The following is a 19,355-nucleotide window of genomic DNA, read 5'->3' as shown; positions in this document are numbered from 1 at the left end:
AGATAGCCTCCAGACACGAAATAACACCTCTATAGTCTAGTTTGAATCAAAAACAAACTTTGCTTAGTCCAGGGGTGTCAAACTCCCTTTGGTCTGCGGGCCGAATACAGCTTAATTTGAGATCAAGCGGGCCGGACCAGTAAACTCATTGCAAAATGACATAGAACTAACAATAAGCCCACTTTTTTCCTTTGTATTAGTCACTAATACTAATAATTAGTGCAAAGAATGAGTAAATTATCAAAATGTTTATTAACAGAATTTTCCTTTTACATTATGAACAATATATTATGAACAAGAGAATAACATAAGAACATAAATAAAGTATGTGCAATTTTAACAACACTTTTACACAGTTAAACATATATTTAAGTGTGTTGTACATAAAACTGATCACAGAAATAGTAACAATGTTCCAAAAACATTTATACCAGCCTTGTGGAACTTAAAAACACTGTTTTTCAACATCTGGAAAGCAATTTGAACAAATGAATAACTTTCACAGCAATTATTCATCTTGCTTGGAATTTGCCCTTGAAACTTGACATCGTTTATCCTGCACAAGTGCATCAATATGAGGCATCATGTCCTGAGAAGCAGCCAATTTCAGAATCTCATTCAAATGCTTATGTGTGAGCTTTGAGCGCAGCTTTGTTTTATTAATGTTCATTAGTGAGAAAACTTGCTCACAAAGGTAGGTTGTCCCAAACATGGACAATGCTTTAGCAGCTAGTGCTGTCAATGTGGGATAGCCTGGTAGGAGGTACTTGTAAAATGTGTCCAAGCTTACAGAGGCAAATCTGTCCTTCAGTTCTACATCACACTGCACATCAATGATTTCAAGTTGCATGGCAACGGGCAAATCAGAAGCTGTGACTGTGAATGGTGAGCGAAAAACTGCAAAATCTGTTTTGAGTTCACTAAAAACCTGAAATCTTTTCTCAAACTCCATCAACAGCCCTGAAATCTTCTCTTTGTACCGTTTCACGTCAGAATTAACGCTTGCTGCGCACATATCTTTTAAACAGGGAAAATGAGCAGGGTCACCGCTTGCCACCTGCGTCTCCCATAACCCGAGCTTTAACTTGAATGCACGTATGCTGTCATAATACTGTGTTACGATTTTTTTTGCGTCCCTGCAACATTTTGTTAAGAATATTCAAGTGCTCAGTGATGTCAACCATAAACGCAAGGTCCTGCAGCCACAGATGGCACTGTAATTCCTTAACAGGTTTACCTTTTTTCTCCATGAATTGTCCGATTTCATCACGTAAATCAAAGAAGCGCTTTAGCACAGCACCTCTGCTTAACCATCGTACGTTCGTGTGATAAGGCACACCATGGATAATGTTACAGTCACTGAGAAAGCTGTCAAATTGACGATGATTGAGACCTCTGGCTCGGATGAAATTAACAGTTCGGACAACCACCTCCATGACGTGATCCATTCTTAGCGATTTGCTGCATAATGCCTCCTGATGCAAAATGCAATGAAATGTCTAAAAATTACCTCCCCCATTTGCGGCTTGTACTTTATCTCTGAACTTTGTCACAACACCTGCCTTTTTACCGATCATTGACGGCGCACCATCAGTAGCCAGGCTTACGGCGCGTGACCAGTCCGCTCCGACTCTGTCCAGCGCTCCAATGACGGAGCTGAAAATGTCCTCAGCTGTTGTGGTGTCGATCATCGGCACCAGCTCGAGAAACTCCTCTGACATTCAAAGTCTTGTCAACTCTGCGAATGAATATGGCCAGTTGAGCGACGTCCGTGATATCAGTACTCTCATCAATCGCAACAGAAAATGCCACAAATGACCCCACTTTGCGTTTTAGTTGGTGGTCCAAATCTGCAGAGAGTTCCAAAATCCTGTCTGCCACGGTATTTCTTGTCAAGCTTATATTGGCGAAAGCATGTCGCTTCTCAGGACACACAATTTCAGCAGCCGTCAGCAAGCAGTTTTTGATGAACTCTCCATCACTGTACGGCTTTGATGCCATTGCTATTTGGCTCGCAATTAGGTAGCTGGCTTTCACCGCAGCATCACTGGCTTCTCGGTTCCGGGTGAAAACAGATTGCTGTTTCTTCAGACGCGCCATCATTTCATTTACCTTCTGTTTTCTCAATTCTCCATGCAAACTGTTGTATTTTTCACCATGCTGAGTTTCGTAATGGCGCCGAATATTGTATTCTTTAAGCACCGAAACTTGCTGCTGGCACACCAGGCACACGGGTTTCCCATTCACCTACGTGAACATATAAGAACATGTCCATTTTTCTTGAAAAGTCCGACACTCTGTGTCTACTTTTCTCCTTTTTGACAAAGACATTTTGCTGATGAGGGTGTGAGGCAAACGGAAAAGTAGATAATGCAATTGTCGCCAATAGACGCTGTACAGACGTTCAATTTTACCAGGTCAAGGTGGTCCTAGTTCCGCCGCAGTGTTGCTTTCATGTTGTCTGCACGTACTAAAACACTGCGCCCCCTAGCGGATAATACAAGAACTACAAATTTGAAAGAAAATTCATATTTTTTTTTATACAATGCAGCTTTCTTCCCCGGGCCGTACCAAACCACCAGACGGGCCGGATCCGGCCCGTGGGCCGTATGTTTGACACCCCTGGCTTAGTCCAGTGCCGATTGCTGGCCTCCATTTTTAAAACTGAAGAACATCTGGATCTGCGTGTTACGTCATATCTGAGCATGCGCTGAAAGAACGCACCCGGGATCAATTTAAACAGGAAAAGATCAAATTCAATCTTGCTAATATTTTATAATTAAACTCAGGACATGTTTTATATAGATATATATTTTCTTTTTTAATAAAACTGCACTTGTGAATAAAGTATAGAAGGGTTTAGATCAGGGGTCGCAAACTCAATTTACCTGGGGGCCACTGGAGCCAGGGTCTGGGCGAGGCTGGGCCACATCAGGTTTCCCCCCCAAAAAAAACGCATTTATTAAAAACAGAAAAATGAATAAACTTTGCTTTGGTTCCGATTTTCTACAAGAAAAGCTCTGATAAAACATTCCACTGTCCTCAAATATCTTCATTTTTATTTTTCTAAACAAAATAAGATCAAGAATAAAGAAAATCAATCAATCAGTAACAAATAAATATAATAATAATAAAACGGCAACTTAAGAAACCACATATAGTTGGTGGGTAAATTATTTTTTTCAGATTAAAATTTACAAAGAATTATTAGAGCTCTGTAGACATGACAAAACACGACTATAGTCACATTTGTACTTTTTTTATTTACAGCATATTGCGCAACTGCAGGGTCTTGAGACACATGCTAACTCGCAAACTAGAGAGCTAGCAACCTAAACGGTAGCCTCCAAGTTATTTCCTTTAAACATAAAAACCCAAAAACTTACCACTTCCACATGGATAGGGAGGATAACTATTAATAGTTATTTAACCTTTAACATGAACATTAATCAAACATAATAATTTTTTCTGGGTACATGATACCATCCAGCATCCATATCAAACTTGCGCGGGCCGCACTAACATTAAACTTTCTTATCAAAGCGGGGGCCTCAAACTGGTGTCCTGCGGGCCACATTTGGCCCGTGGGCCGCGTGTTTGAGACCCCTGGGTTAAAGGAATATTCTATCCCTGTTCAATTCTTTCCGTTTGAGCAAATAAACCAAATGCAATTGGAATATTTGGGTCCATGTATACTATTGACATAATGGCTATTGACATAATATTTGCAAATGATGATTAATGTTAATTACGGCACACCTGACGGTTTTTCGAGGTACACTAGTGTGCCGCGGCACAGTGGTTGAAAATCACTGATCTAGACATTAAATTACAGCTTTACACTCCTATTGCCCAATATAAAATAAATAGCCTATTGTTCGGGCGATCGGATCTGATGATTGTGCGTCTCAGCCAACACTTACAGTAACACTACTGACCCCTAGTGACCACTGTAGAATACTTCATATCATCACAGCATCTTTGAATGCTTTATCTCAGTGCCTTACATTGTACATCATTTCAACATTTTTATGCTTGAAAATTCATTTAGGAAAGAAATACGTATGGTTTGCTTCAATATGCTAATTTTCTGACTAATAATTCGCTTATAAAACAGCATGATTTGACAGAAGTTTTCCCTCACGTTTGAGAACAATGAGAATAAATACGCCAGTCCTGTCTTGGCAGGCCGGTAAGTACAAAGAGTCTCTCAGGCACCTGGAAGCCCTGCAGGAGCTGAACAAGGAGGACTACAAGATCGCTCTGAATAAAGCTGTTGTGGAGTTTTACAACAGCGGTCAGACCACCACCGGAACTCTGAAGCAAAGCCTCATGGCCATGAAGAACCAGGTAAGCGCTTGTAACCAGATCGCCTGGTGGATCGAGAGACAAGACGTTGTCTTCCGTCCAGGTTCACACAGCAACCGAGGACGTGGATGGGCTGGATGACGTTGAAAACAGCTTGTTGTACTACAATCAAGCCATCATCCACTATCATATGCGGCAATACTCTGAAGCCATTTCCATCGGAGAGAGACTTTATCAGTTCCTGGAACCATTTGGTATGAATGCTGAAGGATATGTCTTCATTGGGAAATTTCTGGATTGCTTTAAAACAGGGGTGCCCAAACTCTGAAAATGATAATGGTTTAATTTCATTTGAACATGCATCATGTTACAATTGAATGCATCCCATAATCAGTTCACAGTTCCACATGTCCAAAAGGAGTAGGAAGAAGCAAAGCTTATTAAATTCTACCCCTGCATTTGGTACTTTTACAATCACTAACTGTTACATTTGTTCACTTCCTGCCTTTCTGATATAATTTTTTTAAATTATAATTAATATTATTATTATTATCATTATTTTCTAAAATATAATGAGAAAACTACCAAAAAAACAACAAAGCCACATGCATCAAAATAGAAAAATCAGCATTCATATTTTTGGAATAAAGTCAGAATATATCTTGTGATATTGTTAGGATATACGTATAAATATATATATACATACATACATACATAAAATATATAAAAATAATAAAAAAATGTGTATATTAAGATATGCCTTTAAGATATGCCTTTATTCGTCCCTCAGTGGGGAAATTTGTAATATATACACATACATACATAAAATATATAAAAATATGTATATATATATATATAATATATTTCCTCACAATATCACAAGACATTTTCCTCTAAATATTTTTACTTCATTATTATTATGATGTTTTTCAAGAAAATATAAAATATAACAAGAAAACTACAAAAAAACCAACCAAGCCACATGCATCAAAATAGAAAAATCAGCATTCATATTATTGGAATAAAGTCAAAATATTAAGAGGAAAAGGTCTTGTGATATTGTGAGGAAATATATATGTGTTTTTGTTTTTTTCTAATACACAACAAGAAAATAATAATAAAATATAACAAGAAAACTACAAAAACAAAACAACCAAGCCACATGCGTCAAAATAGAAAAATCAGCATTCATATTATTGGAAATTATTTATATTAAGTATAAAAATTTATATTTATATTTATATTTTTTCCCCTGGCCGGAAGAAGGTTTGGACACCCCTGCTTTAAAAGGAAACCCATCCAGTGTGGCATGGAGTCATTGTCGTATTTGTCCTAGAAGAAAAGTTCTCCCAGGCTGTGTGTTTTCTGCTGGTGGATTTGTACCTGCTCACCTTCCAGCCTGAGAAGGCCCTCCACCTGTTGGCGGTGCTGGACAAGCTGTCTGTGCAAGGAAGCAACAAGAACGGAAAAGGAGAGGTACAGATGACCCGCTGCTCACATTGTCGTTCATTCGCTGCAAAGTTGAACCTCAGTTGAACCTCAGCATCTGTCAACGTGGCAAGCACTTCACCCTGTCTTTTCTTTTCAGAACAACAAAAACGGGGGCAGCCAGAAGGCCGAGTTCTCAGCAATGATCGAGGCAGCTAAATCCAAGATGCATCAGGTATATGTTGTACTTCCTCCGCTGTTTGGATTCTACTTGCTATTCACAGCTATTACTCCTCCTCTGCAGTATAAAGTCAGAGCCTACATTCAGATGAAATCCTCCAAGGCGTGTAAAAGGGAGATCAAGTCCGTGATGAACACGGCAGGAAACGTGAGTCCCCATGTCTTACATGAAATCATAGTTTTGATATTTTGTAAAGCAACACAGTTAGATGTATTTAAAAAAAAAAAAAAAACGACATCTCAGCTTAGGTGTGTATGAACTTAACTTTGTGCTTTGTTTTCCCCCTTTTTTAAATAAAATATTCCTCGTAAATAATGTAAAAATTTTCTTTTTTGTAATATTATGACTTCATTTCCATAATTTTATAACTTTTCCCCACCCTAATTTTCCCAAAATGACAACTTTTGTTTTGTTTGTGTATCATATTACAACAAAAAATATATATTTTCTTTAATATTTCAACTCTGTGCCACTAAAAGGACATTGTTCTTCCTCATAATATTACATCATAGTTTTCTCTTACATTTTCTTCTTGTAATTATGACTTTATTCATGTAATTTTTATTTTTACTTAATAGGGTCACTAAAAACAAAAAACGACATCTCAGCTTAGGTGTGTATGAACTTAACTTTGTGCTTTGTTTTCCCCCTTTTTTAAATAAAATATTCCTCGTAAATAATGTAAACATTTTCTTCGTGTAATATTATGACTTAATTTCCATAATTTTATAACTTTTCCCTACCCTAATTTTCCCAAAATTACAACTTTTGTTTTGTGTATCATATTACAACAAAAAATATATTTTTTCTTTAATATTTCAACTCTACGCCACTAAAAGGACATTGTTCTTCCTCGTAATATTACATCATAGTTTTCTCGTACATTTTCTTCTTGTAATTATGACTTTATTCATGTAATTTTCATTTTTTTTACCTAATAGGGGTCACTATTAAAAAAAAAACAACATATCAGCTTAGGTGTGTATGAACTTTGTGCTTTGTTTTCCCCCTTTTTTAAATAAAATATTCCTTGTAAATACAGTAAACCTCGGATATATCGGATTCGGATATATCGGAAATTCGCTCACGACGGACAGATAAAAAAGAACCGATTTTTCTGTAATGCATTTACAATAAAAATTCATTGCATATATCGGATTTTTTATAACGGATTTCGCCTATTTCGGACAAAATCTCCAGTCCCGTTCCAATTTCCCTCGCATATATCGGATGGCCGCATCGTGGCGCTCCGATTCGCCGAATCGTGACAGGCCGCTATAAACCTCCCTAATAGCAACAAGAACGCATTTCTACAGATTTGAGAATTTTTTTTTTTATTTTGTTGTACATGCTCATGTACATGTCTGTAATTCATACAAAGATGTTATAATCTTCAGCTTTGGCTGTGAACATGGATCAAAGAAAGTTCCCCCATGACATTGCGCGTCCGTGTAATGAATGTGGCAGGAAGGGTAGGCCCTAGGTCTACATGAGGCCAAATCCCAAAACAGTAGTGAGGTTAAGATCACGTAGGCCTACGTTATGCTCATCTTGTTGATGTCACTGGCTATTGTCTTTCTCCTGGCTCCAGATTTAGGACAAATATAAAAGTGAGTGACATCAATAATACTAGCACAGCAGTGAATGAGATCTTAACCTCGCTATTGGAAATAACGTAGGCCTGACGGGCGTAACAGGGCCTAGCTTAATTCATAATTTGTTATGCTCAGAGTCCAATAAAGTTAAATTCTCATTACCTTACGTCTCTTTTCATTGCCCAGTCCAGGTACATTGGAAACATAGTCAAGGAAGTGCCTTTTTATAACGGATAAAATCTGATTTACGCATATACTGGATATAAATCCGATATATGCGTAAAACGGACATTTTCCGGTATACGCATATAACGGATTTCGCTTATATCGGACAAAACCAGTGGGAACAATTGAATCCGATATATCCGAGGTTCACTGTAATGTAAAAATTTTCTTCATGTAATATAACTTCATTTCCATAATTTTATAACTTTTCCCTACCCTAATTTTCCCAAAATGACAACTTTTGTTTTGTTTGTGTTTCATATTGCAACAAAAAATATAGTTTTTCTTTAATATTTCAACTCTATGCCACTAAAAAGACATTGTTCTTCCTCATAATATTACATAATAGTTTCCTCGTACATTTTCTTTTTGTAATTATGACTTTATTCATGTCATTTTTATTTTTGTTTTACTTAATACGGGTCACTATTTAAAAAAAAAAAGACATCTCAGCTTAGGTGTGTATGAACTTAACTTTGTGCTTTGTTTTCCCCCTTTTTAAAAAAATATTCCTCGTAAATAATGTTTTATTAAAATTTCTTCGTGTAATATTATGACTTCATTTCCATAATTTTATAACTTTTCCCAAAATGACAACTTTTGTTTTGTGTATCATATTCCAACAAAAAAATATTTTTTCTTTAATATTTCAACTCTATGCCACTAAAAGGACATTGTTCTTCCTCATAATATTACATCATAGTTTTCTCGTACATTTTCTTCATGTAATTATTACTTTATTCATGTAATTTTATTTTTTTTTAACTTTTAAGTTTTTTGTTTCCTCATAGTATTTAAAGGGGAACTGCATTTTTTGGGGAATGTTGCCCATCATTCACAATCCTTATGTGAAACATGAATACATATTTTTTTCCCTTTTCTGTGCATTATGACAGTTTGCTTTTTTTAAAGTTTTTTTTGTGAGGGCTTTAGCATCAAAATAGGTATTTCCCATGATGTCCGTTGTTCACTAGCTCATATTAACTCGTTTTCTCACGTTATAATGCTCAGAAAGGGGAAAGAAATGTGTTCATGTTTTGCATAAGGATTGAGCTTAAGCAAAATTCCAAAAAAATTGCAGTTCCCCCTTTAAATATTATTGGTTTTGCGTTCATATTTTAACACAATGCTACTACAATGACATTATTTTTCCTCATAATATTACCAGATTATTCACATGAAATAGCAACTTTTTCTTGTAAAAATATTTACATTTTATTCTCTTAAAATTATTTTTTGGGTTCTTTTTTTGGTTTTTTTGACTTTATTCCTATAATAGTATGGATCTTTCCTCCAACCTCAACATCCAAAAACTTTGTGTATTTTTTTCCTGATAACTTTAACAACAACAATGTATGTATATTCTTTAACATTTCAACTCTATGTTACTAAAAGGACATAATTCTTCTTTATAATGTCAGTTTATGTTCATAAAATTGAGACTTATTTTGTCGTTACAATGTCTTTTTTTCATTTCTGTCCTTTTTCCCCCACATTATGTTTCTCATAATATAATTTTTTTTTAACTTTAACTCAATGCTACGAAGATGACATTATTTTGTCCTTATTCTCGTAAACAATGTTTTTTTTTCATTTCTGCTTTTTTTAACGTTATTTGAACTTTTTTTGTACATTTTCCTCTTGTAATGATGACTTAATCGCAATTATGTTTTGACATAATTCCCATAATGTTGTCCTTTTTCCCCCCACATTACGTTTCTCATATTAAAACATTTAAATTTTTAAAAAAAAAGTTAATTTTTTTTTAATTTAACTCAATGCTATGAAGATGACATTATTTTGTCCTTATTCTCGTAAACAGCGTTTTTATCTTTCCTGAGGATTTATTTAAATTTTCCAACAATTGCAACTTTTCCTTGAATTTTTTTAAAATCACAATTATGACTTTGTTCCCATAATATTTACAGTTATGCTAACTGTATGACACGTTCTGCAACCTAATTAGCATTAGCATGGCTAAATATGTTAAATTGTTAAACTTCATTGAATTGACGAAGGTGAATTTCTCTTCCATGTCAGTCTGCGCCTTCGCTATTCCTCAAGAGTAACTTTGAATATCTGCGAGGAAACTACCGGAAAGCAGTGAAGCTGCTCAACAGCTCCAACATAGCAGAACACCCTGGACCCATCAAGACAGGTGACGCATATTGTTCCTCTCCAAATGTCTGGAGAAGCTCAGTTGAAAATTGATGAAAATTGATGAAAATGTCAATGTGCATGAATGCAACATTCAACAGCTTTGTCGTCTTTGTGGCATTTGTGTCTGGTCTGCGTTCAGGCGAGTGTATGCGGTGTATGTTCTGGAACAATCTCGGCTGCATCCACTTTGCAATGGGGAAACATAACTTCGGCATTTTCTACTTCAAGAAGGCTTTACAAGAGAACGACCACACTTGCGCACAGCTAGGAGACGGCGGTAACGGGCAAGGTGGGTCAGTTGTTCTTTAACATTCAAGGGACACGGAATATTGTCTTCTCGGGCTATATAGACATGGTATATGCCGAAAGAAAGATTAGACTTTAGTCATTCATCAGGAAAAAAAAAATTGCGAAACTATGGTAAATATTATAACAATGTATATTATATACTTGAAATATCTTTGTAATGACAAATTGTTATTTCATATTCCAGGTATTCCTCAAAAAACATGTTTTTGATATCATGCTGTTCACATTTTTAATTTATCTTTTATAGATTTTAAGAAATTTTAGTTTTTGTGTTACTACCCCAACCTTCCATAAGTGGGTAAAAAATGACCCGGTCAGGTTGTTGTCTTGAAATATCTTCGTAATGAAATTTTTTTTATCATTTCATATTCCAGGTATTCCTCAAAAAACATGTTTTTGATATCATGTTGTTCATATTTTTAACTTATCTTTTATACATTTTAAGAAATGTTTGTGTTACTACCCCAACCTTCCATAAGTGGGTCAAAAATGACCCGGTCAGGTTGTTGTCTTGAAATATCTTCGTAATGAAAAAATTTTATCATTTCATATTCCAGGTATTCCTCAAAAAACACGTTTTTGATATAATGCTGTTCACATTTTTAACTTATCTTTTATACATTTTAAGAAATTTTTGCGTTTGTGTTACTACCCCAACCTTCCATAAGTGGGTTAAAAATGACCCGGTCAGGTTGTTTTCTTGAAATATCTTTGTAATTAAAATTTTTTATCATTTCATACTCATGCCATTCACATTTTTAACTTACCTTTATGCAACACACAATGGATCCTCACATTTTCTATTGTTGTACGGGGTCATTTTCTTTTCAAAGATGTAAAAAAGTGAAAAATGAAGATGTATCTAACATGAAATAATTCTTGTGTGGTCCTAAATATAATACTAAATATCATACAAGTGATTATTCCCTAACCAAAATGGCAAAATTGGCATAAAAACGCATTGATTCTAGTATGGGTCATTTTTGACCCACTTATGGAAGAGTGTAGGACTGTATAACATTCCTTCCCATGATGCTCAGACCTCTACAGTGTCATTTTGCTGTTTTTTTTTTAACTTGCTCCCTTTTTTTCCCCTTGCTCACTCTGCCTTCAGCCAAGAAATTCACAGGTATCCCCATGTGTGCTCTCCTGGCCAACAAACGCTATGAGCTTCTCTACAACTGTGGCATCCAGCTGCTGCACATTGGCAGGCCTTTGGCCGCCTTCGAGTGTCTGATTGAGGCTGTGCAGGTTTACCATTCCAACCCTCGGCTGTGGCTGCGGCTTGCGGAGTGTTGCATCTCTGCCAATAAAGGGGTAAGAGTCATTCAGCTTTTTGCTTTCATTTCATGTTGGAGTTGTCTTGGTTTTAGACTTTCTAGTTGTCCGGTGAGTCGATAAGGATAGTGTGTGTTTTGCGGAACACTTAATGTACAGTAGATCCTTGCACATTCCCAGCATTCACTATCCTGTAAGTTTGTGGGTTTTTGTTTCCCCTCCCGAAAATAAGCCGCTTTCATGGTTGAGTATTGTCTTTTGGGAAAAATATGCATTTTTAAGCACATTTTGCAATTTTTTTTAAATAAAAGACATTTGGAAAACCTGATATGTAGTATTCTACACTGGTCAGTAGGTGTGAGTAATGTTAGGCGAGACACACAAGCACCAGACTCCATCGCAACAAGCACAACGGTTGAATGTGGTCGGTTGGGAAAAAATTAGCATATTTAAGCACATTTTGCAATTTTTAAAAAATAAAACACATTCGGAAAACCTGATGATATGTAGTATTCTACACTGCTCAGTAGACGTGAGTCATGTTAGGCAAGACACACAAGCACCAGACTCCATCGCAACAAGCGCAACGGTAGAATATGGTCGGTTGGGAAAAAATATGCACATTTAAGCATATTTTGCAATTTTTTTAAAATAAAAGACATTCGGAAAACCTGATGATATTTAGTATTCTACACTGGTCAGTGGACGTGAGTCATGTTAGGCGAGACACACAAGCACCAGACTCCATCGCAACAAGCGCAACGGTTGAATATGGTCGGTTGGGAAAAAATTTGCATATTTAAGCACATTTTGCAATTTTTTAAAATAAAAGACATTCGGACAACCTGATGATATGTAGTATTCTTCACTGGTCAGTAGACGTGAGTCATGTTAGGCAAGACACACAAGCACCAGACTCCATCGCAACAAGCGCAACGGTAGAATATGGTCGGTTGGGAAAAAATATGCACATTTAAGCACATTTTGCAAATGTTTTTAAATAAAAGACATTCGGAAAACCTGATGATATTTAGTATTCTACACTGGTTAGAGGTGTGAGTAATGTTAAGCGAGACACACAAGCACCAGACTCCATCGCAACAAGCGCAACGGTTGAATATGGTCGGTTGGGAAAAATATGCATATTTAAGCATATTTTGCAATTTTTTTTTTTAAATAAAAGCTATTCGGAAAACCTGATGATGTGTAGTATTCTACACTGGTCAGTAGGTGTGAGTAATGTTAGGCGAGACACACAAGCACCAGACTCCATCACAACAAGCGCAACATTTAAATATGGTCGGTTGGGAAAAAATATGCATATTTAAGCACATTTTGCAATTTTTTTAAATAAAAGACATTCGGAAAACCTGATGATATGTAGTATTCTACACTGGTCAATAGACGTGAGTCATGTTAGGCAAGACACACAAGCACCAGACTCCATCGCAACAAGCGCAACGGTAGAATACAGTCCCTGACAAAAGTCTTGTCGCTTATCCAAGTTGTAGGAACAACAAATAATAACTTGACTTGTAGTTGCTCAATTGGAATCAGAAATGACTTATATGAAAGGCAAAGCCCTCTAGATTATGCTTTTTATATCAAAATAAAGTTTTGTACCATTCATTGAGTTTTATCATTTAATTAGGACATAAAGGTCAGATTTTGCTTGGACAAAAGTCTTGTCGCATACAAAAAAATTTAGAAATAATACATATACTTAATTTTGAATACACAAATATGCTACAATAACATCAGAACATAAAGTCATTGTACCTTGGAAAAAAGAATTAATATTGTGTATGGCTTCCATGAGCTTGGAGGACTGCATCCATACGTCTTGGCAATGACTCAAATAACTTATTGATGAAGTCATCTGGAATGGCCAAGAAAGCAGTCTTGCAGGACTCCCAGAGTTCATCAGGATTTTTCGGCTTCATCTTCCAAGCCTCCTCCTCCATCTTACCCCAGACATGCTCAATAATGTTCATGTCTGGCGACTGGGCTGGCCAATTCTGGAGCACCTTGACCTTCTTGGCTTTCAGGAACTTGGATGTGGAGGCTGAAGTATGAGAAGGAGCGCCATCCTGCTGCAGAATTTGCCCTTTCTTGTGGTTTGGAATGTAATGGGCAGCGAGAATTTCTTGATATTTCAGGCTGTTGATGTTGCCATCCACTCTGCAGATCTGTCGCACACCCCCATACTGGATGTATCCCCAAACCATGATTTTTCCTCCACCAAACTTGACTGTTTTCTGGGTGAATCTTGGGTCCATGCGGGTTCCAACAGGTCTTCTGCAGTATAACCCGCATGGACCCAAGATTCACCCAGAAAACAGTCAAGTTTGGTGGAGGAAAAATCATGGTTTGGGGATACATCCAGGGGTAAGATGAAGGAGGAGGCTTGGAAGATAAAGCCGAAAAATCCTGATGAACTCTGGGAGTCCTGCAAGACTGCTTTCTTGGCCATTCCAGATGACTTCATCAATAAGTTATTTGAGTCATTGCCAAGACGTATGGATGCAGTCCTCCAAGCTCATGGAAGCCATACACAATATTAATTCTTTTTTCCAAGGTACAATGACGTTATGTTCTGATGTTATTGTAGCATATTTGTGTATTCAAAATTAAGTATATGTATTATTTCTAAATTTTTTTGTATGCGACAAGACTTTTGTCCAAGCAAAATCTGACCTTTATGTCCTAATTAAATGATAAAACTCAATGAATGGTACAAAACTTTATTTTGATATAAAAAGCATAATCTAGAGGGCTTTGCCTTTCATATAAGTCATTTCTGATTCCAATTGAGCAACTACAAGTCAAGTTATTATTTGTTGTTCCTACAACTTGGATAAGCGACAAGACTTTTGTCAGGGACTGTATGGTCGGTTGGGAAAAAATATGCACATTTAAGCACATTTTGCTTAAATGTTTTTAAATAAAAGACATTCGGAAAACCTGATGATATGTAGTATTCTACATTGGTCAGTAGACGTGAGTCATGTTAGGCAAGACACACAAGCACCAGACTCCATCGCAACAAGCGCAACTGTAGAATATGGTCGGTTGGGAAAAAATATGCACATTTAAGCACATTTTGCAAATTTTTTTAAATAAAAGACATTCGGAAAACCTGATGATATCTAGTATCACTGGTCAGTAGGCGTGAGTAATGTTAGGCGAGACACACAAGCACCAGACTCCATCGCAACATGCACAACAATCCCTAACATTAGCTGCTGTTGCAGCCGTAACGCACGCCAAGCTAAAACTCAACTCTGGACCGAGTCTTCTACCGCTTATCCTCACGAGGGGCGCGGGTGTGCTGGAGCTTATCCCAGCTGTCTTTGGGCAAGAGGCGGTGTACACCCTGGACTGGTCACCAGCCAATCACAGGGCACATATAGACAAACAACCATTCACACTCACATTCATACCTATGGATAATTTGCAGTCCCTAATTAACCTAGCATGTTTTGGAATGTGGGAGGAAACCGGAGTACACGGAGAAAACCCACGCATGCACGGGGAGAACATGCAAACTCCGAGGGTGGAATTGAACCCTGGTCTCCTAGCTGTGAGGTATGCACGCTAACCACTCGACCGCCGTGCCGCCCCCCCAAAATATTAAATTTATAAATAAATACTCCTCCTTTCAATGTTTTGAGTCGGTGTGTGTGATAGGAGTGAACAATTGATGAAATAGTTCTTGCTCTGTTCTTGCTCTGTAATCCAATAATGCCAACATCACTTTTATTGCGAATGTTGATCTGAAATTGGAGGAGAAGGTCAGCATCTAGTGTTAAAAATCAACATTTTCATAAAGTAAAGGCCCGTGACAACACTATCCTTACAAAACCCAAAGATATTAATAACAGGTTTCTTGACTTTTATACTGATTTGTACACTTCTAAATCCGCGTCAGAATTTGAAATCATGAATAAATTTTTAGACGAATGTTAGCTGCCGAGGCTGACAGCTGAAGATTGTGAATCTTTGAACGCAGAACTTACAATCAAAGAGGTCCAAATTGCTATTGCCTCATTAAAAAGTAATAAAACACCAGGTCCTGATGGCCTCCCTGGAGAATTATATAAAACATATAAGGAAAAGCTGTCCCCCTACTTATTAAAAGTATTCCAACATGCTCAGGAAAGCGGAGATTTGCCTCCAACACAAACTGAAGCTGTAATCACCGTAATTCATAAAAAGGGAAAAGACCCTCATGAGGTTGGTGCTTATCGCCCTATTTCACTTTTAAATGTGGACGGGAAGTTATTTGCCAAAATACTAGCAAACAGACTAGGCCCCCTGTTGGGGAGGTTAATCCACCCAGACCAAACGGGTTTCATACCAAACAGGCACTCCACTTTCAATTTGAGACGCCTGTTTAATATTCTTTATACAGAGAGACTACCACACACTGACCTAGTCGTCATTTCGCTAGATGCCGAAAAGGCTTTTGACCAGATTGAATGGCAATATTTATTTGAAGTTCTCAAGAGATTTAATCTCGGAGAAAGATTCTTATCACTGATTAATCTGATTTATAAAAGTCCTACAGCTCAAATCCTAACTAATAAAACGTTATCCTCCCCATTTAAGTTGCATAGGGGGACGAGACAGGGTTGCCCCCTCTCCCCCCTAATCTTCGCCCTTGCTATTGAACCACTAGCGCAAAGTATTAGGCTTGATGCTCGGATACATGGATACACAGTTAAAGAAACAACTAGTAAAATATCACTATATGCGGACGATATCCTTCTTTACTTAACTCATCCTCAGGAATCTATTCCAATACTCCTAGATAAAATTAATCTGTTTGGTACTTTTGCAGGATATCGGATCAACTGGACAAAAAGTGTTTTAATGCCGGCTCGTACAGATGTTCTGACGTCCCTGTCTAATCTCCCATTCAAAATCTCCCTAGATAAATTCACCTACTTGGGGATAGAGGTGACAAGAGAACACACCTCTCTCTTCCAAGAGAACTTTCCGCCCTTAATTGAGAGTCTGCGCTCTAGATTGCTCTTTTGGGATGCACTTCCAATTTCAATGATCGGAAGAATAAATGCAATCAAGATGGTCTTTCTCCCACAAATACTATACCTGTTCCAAAACATTCCAATATTCCTTAAAAAGTCTTTTTTTAAACAATTAGACTCCATAATTACACCCTTTTTGTGGGGACATAAATCCCCTAGAATCGGTAGGAAATATCTCTACAGACTGAAATCTGAAGGAGGATTGGCTCGCCCAAATTTTCTGTTTTATTACTGGGCCTCAGCACTCAAGAATTTTATTGTTTGTCTAAACACCACAGAGTTCCCACCCAATTGGCTAATGATGGAACAGGGAGACTGCCATCCACATTCACTAGCCGCAATTCTATTAGCACCAACCCCGATCAGTGGATCATTATACAACAATAACCCTCTTATCCACAGCATGATTCGCATTTGGAAACAAATTAAAGCCAGTTATAACCTCAATTCTATATCCCCTGCCCTACCCATAGATAGAAATCCCACTTTTGCCCCATCTGGTCTGGGAGGAAGTTTTGCCAAATGGAGTCAGAAAGGTATAAAATGTGTTGGAGATCTATATATACAGGGTATCTTTGCCTCGTTCTCTCAACTACAGCATAAATTTGGATTGGAAAATAATTCTTTCTTTCAATATCTGCAAATTAGGGATTATATACGTAAACATATGGAGGACTTTCGGAATGAGTCAAAAACATTAATAAATGATTGCCTGAAATTGACAATAGACGAACCAAAACTGATAACACGCATCTACAAAGCCCTCCTGTCAATGACTCCCTCTCCAGCTCATATACATAAGCATAAATGGGAGAAAGAACTTGGCGAATCGATTACAGATGATCTCTGGGATAGTGCACTTGAAAAAATTAATACATGCTCGCATAGTGCCAGACATTGCCTTATTCAATTTAAAATTATATACATGCTCCATTTCTCAAAGGTAAAACTACATAATATATACCCAGATGTCTCGCCTATCTGTGACAGGTGCAGATCTTCGAAGGCAACTCATCTTCATAGTTATGCACTCTGCCCCAGAATATACTCTTTTTGGTCTGGTGTTTTTGGTATAATGTCCAAGGTTTGGGGGATTGTGTTAAAGCCAGAGCCTCTGCTCATCATCCTTGGGGTTTCTGAATCCTTCCAAATGCTAAATGAGGCACAACAATGTTTCATTTCATATGGTCTCATTATAGCGAAAAAACTGATTTTAATGCTGTGGAAAAGTGTAAGTGTAGCATCAACTAAGATGTGGCTAGAGGAGTTGACGAACACACTCCATCTGGAAAGAATAAGATATATCTTGAAAGACAGACTTCAACATTTTGAAACATCGTGGCAACCTTTTGTTCAATATCTGGTAAATACAAATCAAGCTCAATGATGAATGTAACATGCACTTCAAGATTCAAGTGAGGTTTTATATGGGTCCTCAATGGGGATAGGGGGTGGGTGGGCTGGCAACCTGCTTTGTTGTATTGATGTTATGTTTGTATATTATGTTTTGTGTTCTGAATTTGTATTTTGTATATTTGTGTTATAAAAAAGAGAAAAACCCAATAAACATACATGGGGAAAAAATCAACATTTTCACCAGCATATTGATTACTCTCAGAATTAGGGATCGACCGATATGGGTTTTTTTCCGGCCGATACCGATTCTTTTCCATCACCCTTAGCCGATGGCCGATTTTGCTTGGGCCGATACTGCTTTTGTTTCCTCAATTGCTATGAAAAAATGACATTGATAACAAATATTACAGGTCTCAAGTTTAAACAAATATTTATTGAAATGTAAACACCGAACACATAAGGATTCAGCTTTCTTAAACACACATTTAAACGGCATTGTCAACTTTAAAAGGAGTAAATATTAAGGATCGGCCGCCCGATATATCGGGCCGATATTTGCGTTTTTTCCTTGTATCGGTATCGGCCGATACGCTGCGAAGGAGCAGTCATCACATCAATGCTAGATAAATTTAAACTATGACAGAAATGTTTTGCACATGGTTGAATATTTATTCTTTTTAAAGTTGATAATGCCGTTTAAATGTGTGTTTAAGAAAGCTGAATCCTACTGTGTTCAGTGTTTACATTTCAATAAATATTTGTTTAAACATGAGACCTGTAATATTTGTTATCATGGTCATTTTTTTCATGTAAATTGAGGGATCAAAAGCAGTATCGGCCACAAATATCGGCACAAGCAAAATTGGCCATTGGCTAAGGGTGATGGGAAAAAATCGGTATCGGCATCGGCCCCAAAAAACCATATCGGTCGATCCCTAGTGTTTACATTTCAATAAATATTTGTTTAAACATGAGACCTGTAATATTTGTTATCGTGGTCATTTTTTCATGTAAATTGACGGATCAAAAGCAGTATCTGCCACAGATATTGGCCCAAGCAAAATCGACCATCGGCTAAGGGTGATGGAAAAAAATCGGTATCGGCATCGGCCCCAAAAAAACCATATCAGTCGATCCCTAGTAAATATTCAACCATGTGCAAAACTTTTCTGTCGTAGTTTTATCTAGCATCGATGTGATGCCTGTCTGTAAATCATGTGGCGGAAAAATATATTGGCAAACCCTTGCGTGTATCGGCTGATACCGATTCAAGCAAAGAACGCAAATATTGGCCCGATATATCGATCGGCCGATGTATCGGTCGATCCTTACTCAGAATGTAACTCCCACAAACAGCAGGGGCCTACTGTGTTTGCACTTCATTGTATAAACATCAAGTGCAAT

General features: G+C 37.2%; 1 protein-coding gene across 2 annotated transcripts in view; it reads left to right on the top strand.

Annotated features, from left to right (window-relative positions):
• cnot10 (CCR4-NOT transcription complex, subunit 10) overlaps positions 1–19,355 on the top strand; it is a 43,328-nt gene that overhangs the window by 7,565 nt on the left and 16,408 nt on the right. The window contains exons 3-10 of one of the 2 annotated variants that reach the window (XM_078790635.1): positions 4,189–4,350; positions 4,412–4,562; positions 5,648–5,784; positions 5,897–5,971; positions 6,041–6,124; positions 9,838–9,955; positions 10,097–10,246; positions 11,381–11,583. In XM_078790635.1, coding sequence (XP_078646761.1) covers positions 4,189–4,350; positions 4,412–4,562; positions 5,648–5,784; positions 5,897–5,971; positions 6,041–6,124; positions 9,838–9,955; positions 10,097–10,246; positions 11,381–11,583 — 1,080 coding nt within the window. Of the gene's footprint in view, positions 1–4,188; positions 4,351–4,411; positions 4,563–5,644; positions 5,785–5,896; positions 5,972–6,040; positions 6,125–9,837; positions 9,956–10,096; positions 10,247–11,380; positions 11,584–19,355 lie in introns of both variants that reach the window. The other variant, XM_078790634.1, reaches the window with a different exon arrangement.

This window comes from Doryrhamphus excisus, linkage group LG5 (assembly GCF_037039965.1).
Source record: "Doryrhamphus excisus strain RoL-2023G ecotype Guam linkage group LG5, RoL_Dexc_Guam_v1.1, whole genome shotgun sequence".
NCBI lineage: Eukaryota > Metazoa > Chordata > Actinopteri > Syngnathiformes > Syngnathidae > Doryrhamphus > Doryrhamphus excisus.
The sequence above is the reverse complement of the archived record's forward strand: the minus strand, read 5'-3'. Positions and strand labels throughout refer to the sequence as shown.